This window comes from Rhagoletis zephyria, unplaced genomic scaffold (assembly GCF_001687245.7).
Source record: "Rhagoletis zephyria isolate East Lansing unplaced genomic scaffold, Rhagoletis_zephyria_1.1 Rzeph_scaffold_02338, whole genome shotgun sequence".
Taxonomy (NCBI): domain Eukaryota; kingdom Metazoa; phylum Arthropoda; class Insecta; order Diptera; family Tephritidae; genus Rhagoletis; species Rhagoletis zephyria.
The window spans coordinates 1-11,820 of NW_016159422.1; the positions used below are offsets into that span (position 1 = coordinate 1).

At 38.9% G+C, this 11,820-nt stretch overlaps 1 protein-coding gene across 1 annotated transcript; it reads right to left on the bottom strand.

Annotated features, from left to right (window-relative positions):
• Window positions 1-5,370: 5,370 nt before the first annotated feature.
• On the bottom strand, window positions 5,371-7,929 carry LOC108366607 (protein toll-like). Its single transcript, XM_017621054.1, has one exon. It carries the CDS (start codon window positions 7,927-7,929, stop codon window positions 5,371-5,373), a length of 2,559 nt encoding a protein of 852 aa, XP_017476543.1.
• Between the last annotated feature and the right edge of the window lie 3,891 nt (window positions 7,930-11,820).

An 11,820-nucleotide genomic window follows, 5' to 3' on the forward strand; every position in this document is an offset into this window, starting at 1 on the left:
TTTGGCGCTCATTGAATGCGCCGCGCTCCCAGCTCACATACGTTGCGAACTGTGGCACTTCCAGTGGTGCGCTAATGTTAGTGCGCGTCAAGAGCGAGCGGTTTCGNTTGAATGCGCCGCGCTCCCAGCTCACATACGTTGCGAACTGTGGCACTTCCAGTGGTGCGCTAATGTTAGTGCGCGTCAAGAGCGAGCGGTTTCGTAGGCTACCAGTGCCCCACAACTGCACGAGTTGATTGTTGCTCAGGTCGAGTTGGTGGAGATAACGTAGCGGCCGCACACTCTCTATAATATTCGTGGGCGTTTTGAAGCGGTTCTCGGCTAGCTGCAGCTTCCAAAGCAGTGGCGTGTTTTTGAATATGCCCAGCGGCAGTGATGTTAGCGAGTTCATGCTCAAGTCTATTACGACCAGCTTGCTTTGCGTTGCAAGCAAATTTGCAGGCAGCTGTTCTAAACCATTCAGGCTCAAGCCCAGTTGGTTCAATTCGCGCAATGGCATAAGCATAGTATCATTCAACGTCTGCAGGTTATTTGCGTCGAGCAGCAGGCTTCTTAGCGCCCATAGATCGCGAAAATGTGCGCTGCTTAAGTTGCGTACGGTCGTGCGCCGTGCATCCAACGGTTCGTAATAACCAGTTTCAAGGTGGTATACATATAGAGACAGCACTTCCAAACCATGGAGCTCATTTAACATCTCCTCGGGCACTGTGACCACTGCAGCATCGGAAACTATTATCAATTCCAAATTAATTAGCTCCTTTAGCTTGTGAAAAAGTAGCGGCGGAAAGCTATTTTCCAAGTCGTCGGTTGTAATATTAAATCTCAGCGTCAGTAAGCCTTTGGCGTGCCAGAAAAACTTTTCAGGTACCAGCATTTGTGTATTGAACTCCACATCGGCCATGTAAGTCACATTGGGACGCCGCAACATATTCGGTAGTTGTGCGCAGTTCCTCAGCTTAAAGGACGCCGCATGAAATGTGAACTTATGCGAAATCTGGTTCAAAAGGGAATCGATATCTTTTGGCGCGCCCTCACAGGTCAGTGTTATCGTATCCTGTTCAGCGCTGCTTGCAATTTCAAATATCACTGCGCCGCTACGATCACTCAAATAGCAATTGGTCACTTTTTCTTTGCATTGACATTTGCCCTCGTAGCAGGTTTTGAATGCAGTCTGTGGGCCATTTGGTTTGACTTTCTGTTTCGTTAGCAACGGGTTCTTAGTGGTCGAGAAGATATTCGACTGGGCGAGCGCGTTCATTGTTAGGAGTAATACGAACTGACAGGCAGCCAGATTTTGAGCTGAGGCGCAAAGCACTCCAGGAGTTGTGGTCATAGTTTAAGGAGACCCTTTTCTAGTTTTAGTCTCTTAAGGCATCTTTTATCTGAAAAAAGTATATAGGAAACATGGTGGTTAGTTAGCATGTCAATTTACTCGTTTTAGAGTATTCTTTAAAAGAGCTTGCAGCAAATAATCTCAATATCGAAATAATCTTCAATTGATCACCATGACGATGTTCTTAGCTGCCCCCAATGCGTGGGAAAGATTGTTTTGACGAACTGACAGCCTACCTTGCAGAATCTGAATCAGAGACATTACGTTGTCTACGCGGACTGTCCCTAAAATAGTTCATCCATGCAATAGCCACTGCGGTAGCGTCAATCTCGAAAATAAGAAAGAAGACGTCTGCCCCTAATGCGAATGTCTAGTATTAGCGTATGCCAGGTACACCACACATCGTGATGCCACTTCAAATTAGACAGTTAAGACATATGAAGAGATGTTCTGTGAGCAACATAGCTAATCCTTTAACTAAAGTAATTCTCTGTTTAAAAACTATGACGGGTAGTTCCGGTAAAAGCTTGAGAAACAAATTCAAGGATGCCATATAAACGGTAGGATAATTTTAGGGACTTTCACAAAGGACCAAAGAATCTCGTAAAACAATAATAGGGAGTTATCGAAGAAAAAACAGTTGGAAAGGCATTTCTGAAAAAGGTCACAAAAACCACAGTCGCTGGCCGAAAAACCGCAAGGAATTTCAGTCCGTAGAATCGGCTGGCGTGGAGCAGTTGTCCCTATTACTTACATGTTAAATTTTGAAACTTATAAGAATTAAAAACCTCTTATATGTACAGTGATGTTCTTTCCGTGATTTTCATAAATTTTTCTATTCTATTTCGATGCTGATGACTGCTCAATATTGGTGTCCGGCAATAGCATTGTTAATCCTCGTTGGAAAGTAACTTTTGAAACACAATACAGGCGAACGGCGAATTTTCGCCCAGTAAAGTGACAACGGCAGCAACTTTTGCGCAAAAATTTCGCTCATTAAACACCAACAACGGCGAGGACGAAATCAGCTGCTTATGACAAGGTACAATTAAAATTTTTACAAACAAGATTATTAATTTTCAACAAAAACTAATACAGGATTTTTCAATTTCGTTTAAAAAATCTGAGAATATTTAGTATATGGCCACAATGGATCGTATTTTGCCGCAGCCGCCAGCGACGACAACAGAAATGAGTCTATCGTCGCGAACAGGCGTCGGGTGAACGTCGTCCTATGCTTCGGTTGTGCGCGTTCTCATATACGACAGTGTGTGTTAATTTTTACAGCGAACATTCGCGGCGAAAAATTCGCCGTTCGCCGGCATTGTGTTTCAGCGGTAATGGCCAAACTCTTCGATCTGCTCCGATTATTCGATACCAATACCCTTACCGTCTTCCAATCAAATCACATAACCCTACGAGTAGCGTTGTGGTCTGATAGGCCATCTTGAAAAATTTCACTAAAATTTTTTGAGTTCGTCAACATTTTTAGACAAACTGTCTCATGACTTTAATGAGTTTCATGAGGGGTTACTAGCCTCGTGCCGGTGTAAAAAACATTTTTTTTTGCTATATGTGCGATTTTCCTGGTTGTGGTCAGTCAGGCCAAGATAACGAAACCGGATACCCTACTTAATATAGACTTTTTCTTCCAACTTAGCTTCCATTTCCTTCAGTATGTATATGCCCCGTCTGCCTCAAACTGGTCGGTCGTCGTATGAAATATAAATCGATCGCCGGGGGCTAGCGGCAATCTTTACCGCTAAGGTATGCTTTCTGGTGTCGCCACAGCACCACCTATGCACATTGCGGGGCTAAAATTCTGCGCGTCAGGGAGCACAAAACTATGCTATGAAAGCAGTTCGTAGTAAGGTGCAACGGACGTGGTCAACCGGACAAGTTCTTAAAACAACCTCTAGATCCGACAGCGTACCGTCAGATCATAAACGTAATTTACAGGGAGTCGTCTCGACTAACACCAACTTTCGACATGTGAGTGCCCTTTTGCCAACTACGCTCAGGCTATTGCAGCAGGCTAAGCTCCTACCTGACTAGGATAAATGCAGATGCACCCAATGAGTACCCGGCATGCCATTGAGTCCCCTCACGACTCGAAACATCCTTCCAAGTCCACAAAAACCCCACTTAACTAACGCACTTTCGCTATGGACCAACTCAGTTGGATGGGCACACTTCCGGGGTCTGCCGTTAGTTGAGCCTGACGAACAATATTGAGGGAAAAGCCAATCTTGGCAGTGCTAAGTAGGTACAACAACAACAACAACAGCAACGCATGTATTGCTGAGGAAACACCAAGTAATATCGTACACTACTATCGGGGATTAAGTTCGACAGCTTGCTCTCTTTTATCGTACATGCAATCGCTGTTGTCAATAAAACACAGAAGCGCAACAAACTCGTCTGCAACTTTCGAGGCCAAGGTGCATACACATTGGCTAGTTCATGGTTGTTGGGTTCACTTAAGCTAATTGTAAAGTTGTAATATGTATAACATTAACATAAAGGTGAACGCACTAGTGTTTACAAGGGTTAACTTTGCGACTCCAAACCAAACTTAATACCAATTGTTATTTGACATTTTGGCTATTCTTTCTCTTCCTTTTTCGTTTTTGCTTTGAAATGTAACTAGCTATTTTGAGGACTTGATTTTGTGCTCGCTCAAGTTCTGGTCCAGTTTTTACTGCCGCTTATTACCTTTTTTGCTACGATCTCCCACTTTTTATACGCGTTAAACCGCCTTAGATAATTCCGCACAAAAACTTATCAAACCTATAAAGTTAATTAAAGACTCAATTAAAGAAAGTTGCTTTGATGCAACCATATATATACGCAAGGAGTCCGCCGCAATAATGGCCAAGCTTCTCCTCTGATTTGTGGTAAGTATCTTGATGTATTCACACAAAGGATAAGGACCTACAGTTTAGCGACGCCTCCGAATGACGAATGATACTAATGAGAAGCCTTTTTCAAGGCAGAAATTAACCCGGGAGTGTGCCATAGCCTACCGATAGGGGTAAACGGGGTAAAAGGGGGTTTAAGGCCGCACGACCACGCCCGTGTAAAACATAATACAAAAGTAATTGAACAGCCGATTCAGGAATTCATTCCGTCTGCATTGTCATCAAAGACTGGTTGGACGTGGTAGGCGTAGCATCAGGCTTCGGGCATCAACGTATACTTTCTAATGATATCTGACTAGCACCAGACATTTGTTTCAGTAAAGCATGCAACTGCGTACAACGTGGAGTAGCTCTATTCTAATAAATGCTAATATTGCCTTACTATTTAGATGAAATCGTACTACTAAGCTGTTCGGCGGTTTGCTTGGTCTAGCAAATCCGGTGCATATGAGAGGGCAGATGATTATGACCGGTTACTACCCAGAGAGCAGTCTATTGTGTCTCATGCGTTAAAAGTGAGCTGAAGCTCCTGCTCGTTTTTCCAAATACACTCCTGAGTTTGAGCTAAATCCAAGCTTCCATTTTTATATTTGAGGCGTGGTATCGTATCTTTTTTAGCAAAAGGATCGCCAAAGGTATGAGTGCCCGATTGGCTTTTTTTCCTTGAAGTTTAATGGTCCTTATTCTTGAACAAGCAGCAGCAGCCTCGAGAGGGCTGCAAGTGCAAAATCGTATATAGCGCTAGCCTTTTACTCGAAAACTGCGGGATTCTCCGGCTCTAGGAAATGCAGATCACAACTCCCAATCGAAAGCTTCTCTCACCGCGGCCCCAAATATGTTCATTGGGGCACTTAGAGGTGGAGGCTGGAGAAAAGAACAGCTGCGTGTCTTTATGGACCCTGGTACAATGAGCAGATGGCTCATAGTTTCTTAAGATGAAGTTCATGGTTCAATATCAAACTGAATGAATGGTTTCCTTTCCCTTAAAGACTTATCAACATTACAAACATTTCCAATTCACATAGCCTCTTTATTTATAATATATTTGACTTAGTTTAAATATAAAAGTGATTCGTTCATTTTGGCGTATATTTTGTGCGCAAAGTTCCAATATTTTCACTTCTCCTCTCTTTCGCTTTTCAACTGGTTCAATTCCACTTGGCCACTCACATATATTCTACCGCTCACCTCAAGCATGCCCGCCTTCCGCCCTTCACCTCTTTTATGCGGCATTGCGTAACGCAACTTTTGCCAAAATCTTGGATCCTCAGAATCAAGATATGTATTCATACGCAAATAAGCCTCCAACTCACTATCGAGTCCCGCCGTATTTGTAATCTCGCCATACTTGATTATTATAATGCGCGCACGCTTCTCATTAATGGCGCATTGATGTGCCGTTTTGAATTCCATGCGACCCCAATCGGATTCGACGAAGTGCTGCGATAGCACAATAATCGTGCGCCGCGACTGCGCCACAGACTCCACAATCTGCTCTGGTATATAGGCGCCGGCAAGCCAATTGCGTTCGTGCGTACAAATTCGAAATGGTGGATCGCCGTGCTCCAGTTGTGGCAACAGCGTGTTGTTCACATAGCACTTATCCTTGTGCGAATATGAGATGAAGGCATCGAAAGTTTTATCGTTGTCTAGATCGTCGATGCTGAAGCAAACGGGAGTCAAATTGTGTGCGTGCAGCCAGATTTTGACTTCCAGCTCGTATTTGTAGTAGAGCGTAACAAGACTGAGTAGCAGCAGAATTGTGAGAAAGATGGCAATGAGTCGCGTCATCAAACCCAAACTGCTGGTGGGCAGCACGCATACGTCGTTGAATATCACATTCAAGAGGGTTACGTTGGGAAAATTGGCGCAATACATATCGCCAGCGTCGGGTATGCGTGCGCTCTGTGCGCGTAGTGTATATAATAGCAGTTCAGTTTCGCAATCGCACAACCAAGGGTTTTCGGAGAGATATAACTCTGTAAGTGTTTCACTACCGTTGAGGTAGCTGCGCAGAAAGCCTGCGCTCAAACGCTCCAAATGGTTGGCGCGCAAATCCAACACAGTCAAGCTAGGCGGCAGATGAGCCGGCAACACGATGTTGAGCCGATTGTGCGCGGCGTACAAGCGAGTAACGTTGGCGTAACCGAAGGTACCATTTGAGGGCAGCTGGCGGAAAAGGTTGCCTTCAAGGTAGAGCGTGCTTTCCGCAAGCGACAATTGTTCGGGACGTGGCAGCTGTGTGAGACCTTGCAAGTGCGCGCGTTGGCAGTTGATTAACAACACCTCGGCTTGTCGTGTGCATGTACACTTCTCCGGGCACCAGGCGGGCGACCAGTCGCAGAGATCGGCGCGCTGCAAACCTTGTAAACCGCTCTCAGCCAAGTGCACGGGGGATGCGCAAGTCCAGTAATCGGTGTTCACGAGCATATCTGTGTGGTAGACCCAGGCTAATTTGCAGTCGCAGACCAAAGGATTCCCTTTTAAATGCACTTCATGCAAGCAGGTGAAGGTAGGTGGTCGCAAAATGGCGTTCACATTGCGTATTTCATTGAGAGCGAGATCAAAGAAGTATGGACAATGTACGCCCGCCTCAGCGATCCAGTCCAACGAAAAGTGTGAAAGTTTGTTTGCTCTCAGCGAAATGAAGGTGTAATTGAGTGGCTTATCAACATCTGGCTTCCGCTCGCCGTCGTAACCCATGGCTATGAGGTTTGACAACGCGTATGGATCTGCGCGGTGGGCGCGTGCAAAAATGGATAGATTTCGGTAGTTTCCTGCTCCCCAAATAGTTTCGAAATGGTTGCCGTCCAAGTCCAATCTGTATAGGTAGCTTAACGCGTGCACATTTTCTATAATATTCGAAGGCACACTAAGTCGATTGCCGGCAAGTGCCAGCTCCCACAGTAGCGGTGTGTTCGCAAATAACCCTGTCGGCAGAGTAGTCAACCGATTGCTGGACAAGTCGAGTGAGACCAATTTACGCTGCATACACAGCAAATTTTTCGGCAGCTCGGTCAGCCCATTCAGCTGCAAGCTCAAGCGGTTCAACGCGGGTAACTTACTGAAGAGATCCTCTGGCAGCGTCATCATGTAATTCTTATCCAACTTCAGCTTCTTAAGTGCGCGCAAATCGCGAAAATGTGCGCTATTCATGGCTTGTAGGGAAGTGTGAAGCGCCACCATTTCCAAAGACAGCCTCTCCAAGTTGTACAATGAGTGCAAGAGCTCTACAGGCCAACTAATTTTGGGGTATGCAGTGTAAGCGATGATCTGCAAGCTCTTCAAATTGGTCAAGTTGTGCAGCAGCTTTGCAGGCAGCGGCTCATCAACATATGTAAACTTTACAGGTAGTATTAAATGCTCTAAGCTGCTTGAATGCTGAAAGAAATCTTCGGACGCGTCCAAGTATGGATCGAACTCTACGCTGCCTTCATAGCTGACATTTGGCTGTCTTAGCAAAGCGGGAAACTGAAAACAGTTTCTCAAATAAAACTTGGTATGCTTATATAACAATATTTGGGGCATTTCGGCTAACACCACATCCAAGTCCTTAGGTTGATAAACGCAAGTGATATTGAGTTTATACACCTCTGCGTGGTCGTCATTTTGCCACGTTTTAGCCTTAACGGTGACCAAGCTGAATTTGTCCTTTAGCTGGCAATCGAACCCCATAGCGTTGCATTCACACATCTCACTATTGCAAATGTGGGGAAGCAGCGGAGGCTTAGCCTCCGTCAGCGAGTGCAACTCCAGCAGAGCGAAGATAGCTATGAAGTGAAGAAAATGCCGATTCGGTATTTTTATGGAACCGCAAGTATTTTTATTTCACAGGACATTTTGGTCTAAGAGAATGAGAAGAATGTTGATACAATATGCACACATAGCGAAAATATTTGTACATTTGCAGATAGGCGCATTTTTCACCCATTATCGCCCACAGTACAAGTCTGTGTTTTTTTTTATATAATTTCTGTAATATTAAAAAAAAAAACGATTATTAACTTTATTTCATTTCGAATTGTTGGCATGTACCATTATTTGCTCTTGAGAGAAATCATTCCCAAATTTTAATTCGTTTTAAGTAGAAATATTTTTCAGTAAAAATATTTACATTGCAAAATAATTATTTGTTGTTGTAAAAAAATACTGTAAAATTAAAATATAGCTATTATTGCAAATGTTTCATAAAAAATTTTAAAAATATGTATTAAGAAAATTATTTTCAAGGAAAACAATTACTAAAGAAATGGCGAAGGAAGATATTTTTAAGTATCTTTTAGAAAAAATCAGTGGTCAAATAATATAAATTTTTAAAATGGAAATTATAAGAAAATGCAAAATTGGCTTTTTCTGTAAAATTCTTGTAGTAAAAAAATACTTATTAGCAACCACTTTTTTTTTTTAATTAAAACATTTTTATCAAAAATTCTTTATTAAAAAATAATTCAAAAATGGCGGATAAAATTTTAAAATAATTTTTAGCAAAAACGAATATATTTCACAAAAAAAATTAGGAAATAATATTTTTTTATTGTGGCGTAAAGTGGTTATTTCAAAAGTGCTATCTCATGAGGAGTACTGGTGACCTCCGAAATGGCAGCTTATACGGGTACGTGTAACTTTTACCGCTTATACTTTATTGCTTTCTTAATTTTTCCTAAATGCAAATAATGGTTGAAAAAAAATATTTTTTTTTATATAAAAGCAATTATTTAAGAAAATTTTGTCAAAAAGTACAAAAAAAACTTATTTTATATGTAAATGCTATTCATTAAAATAGATACCAATACTTTAAGATAAAAACAATTTTGAAAAAGAAATATTACTTAAATTTTTATATTTTCAAAGGCAATATTTTGCAGTTTTTATTAAAAAAAAAAATAAAAAATTTATTTTTAGCCCAGAAATAAAAAATCAATTAGAAAAATATATAAGTAAAATGTTAATATAATAGATACAATTTTGGAAAACAAATTTTGAATAAAAAATTTTCAACCCAAATTTTTGTTTTGAAAATAATGCAAATTTTGAAAATATTAAAATTTTTCGATTAGCTATAACATTTTTTCCTCAGTGAAAATATATTTGTTCAAAATGTATGAAATGTTTTTCAGGTTCATTTTTATAACAATGCTATAGTTTTGTAGAAAAAAAAGAAAAAACCATTAATGTATTAATTTTTTAATTTTAACAAAAACGTTTTCTTTCTGCGCATAAAGTCCCTATTTAAATAAAAATGTTTTTGATTCGAAATTTTTTTTCACAACAAAATTTCCATAAAGAATGTATTGATAGAATGAATCAAAATGTGTATGCATCATATTTTTCGACTGCACCGCAGTCGTTACAGAAACCATTTTGTTGTTTAGTAACTTAATTTTGCTGGCAAAAAAAAAGTCTTCAGAAAGAAATGTTGGTTGAAATAATAAAAACTATTACCACAGATTAGATTTTTAAGTTTTAAAAATTTTACTTTCGTTTTCGAATCCAAAAAAATTTATTTTGTAAATCTTAAGAAAATATTTGTGACCGCGCCTGAGAAAAGGGTGTTGCCGACCAAAAGTTTTGCTTCACTTATGACTAATCGCATTGCATTTTTAGAACTTAAATTATTAGAAAGCGTCATAAACCAAATTTCAATTTTTCCTCTGATGCGCTCATATTTATTCGATATAATATTAGGTTGTTAAATTTTAATGTGAATAGTGTAAAATAAATATTTAGATACATATAATTATTTTTAGTTTCTTAAAAAAGAATCCAATTTTTACGTTAAAACATATTATGGTGTGGTTTTGCAATTGCTTTGTTTTCTTAAAAAGAACTATTTTTTTTTTCTTTTTATTTGGGTATTTACAATGGTCTCGTGTAGTTGTATGTGGTAAAATTGAGACGGCGTAAAATTTATTAAGGNTGTAAAATAAATATTTAGATACATATAATTATTTTTAGTTTCTTAAAAAAAAATCCAATTTTTACGTTAAAACATATTATGGTGTGGTTTTGCAATTGCTTTGTTTTCTTAAAAAGAACTATTTTTTTTTCTTTTTATTTGGGTATTTACAATGGTCTCGTGTAGTTGTATGTGGTAAAATTGAGACGGCGTAAAATTTATTAATTGGAAACCATGAAAGTCATATTGTGAATATTCACAGTGTTAAAAAATAGTGTGGTAAAAAATCCTCCAAAAATGTATGTAAGCTTTTAAAGTCTACGACATAAACAATGCGGCACTTACGACACTGTTGTGAATACCCCAAATGTAAATATAAATGTTTAGGCCCACTCATCGATAGCAAAGCTTTGAAAAAATTTAAATTATATATATTTTATTATATATTGATTAGGTATGTATGTGGTTTAGGTAATTTTTTTTTATTTAAACTTCTTTAGATTTTAAAAATTTAAATAAAATTAATTTTAATATTGAGGTCTGTTTTTCGTATTGTTACAAGATTATTTATTAGATTCGTTTTTCATCCACAAAAAAACCATAAACAAATATTTTGCTCNATTTTAATATTGAGGTCTGTTTTTCGTATTGTTACAAGATTATTTATTAGATTCGTTTTTCATCCACAAAAAAAATCATCAATTAAAAAAATTAAATTCATTTTTACTTTTCAATATAATCTGAATATGCCTATTCATCGATGCAGTTTTATTATTAGTTATTAGGACAACACTTTTTTTGTTCGCACTTTTAAGTATTTTTGTTTTTTTTTCTGTTTTATTTTTTTTGTCCACATATCGAACTCGATCTTCATAAGTGACACAACTCAAAATTTGGCAATAAAAATGAATACAGCGCTTTTATTTACCTTTTGCTAAACCCTGAGCAAATTTTTGTTATAAATTGTTGAAAAAACCTAAGGTAAAGTCTTTCTTGCTCATATGATTAGCACGTGCTAAGAAATAGTTTTACGCATTTTCTGACGACTGTGTGATTTTGAGTTGTGTCACCTTTGAAGATCGTAGGCGATATACATATGTATATGTATAAAGGTGGTCCACAAACAGCAAAGTCGGAATTGTAATGCTGGGTTTTTGGCGGACCTATAAACTATAGTTGCGAAGAAAAATGGCTAAATAAATAATTGGTTATTATTACTGGGAATCTCCTGCAGATAAACAGAGTTTTCGAAAAACATATATTTTTAAGAAATTTATACTATTTCTACGAAAAGTGGTTTTCCCCATATAAAATACATGGAACATTTTGGGCGCTTTGAGCGAACTCTAAATATTTTTCGATTTCAAAATAAAAAATATGGGGATATTTTTCCCGGTATAGAACAATCCTAGCGGTGCGAGCATAAAAATTCCGACACTTTTTTACATGCGTTTTTGGACCACCCTAATATGTATACATACACCCTTGGCCATGCAAACCTTACCTACACTTGTTTTTTTTTTTTAATTTGGTAAAATTTTGTAAACTAGTGTTCGCCCAGCGGTTGAAATTCAACCGATAAAATTAAGGATAGTTTATGTAAGTTGAATGAGCTAAAATAACATTAGTTGGAATGGGTTAAGTGGAGGGGAGTTTAGCTTAGTACTTGG

Coding starts and splice junctions, on each gene's coding strand:
- LOC108366607 (XM_017621054.1), bottom strand. CDS start 7,929: ATGGGGTTCGATTGCCAGCTAAAGGACAAATTCAGCTTGGTCACCGTT.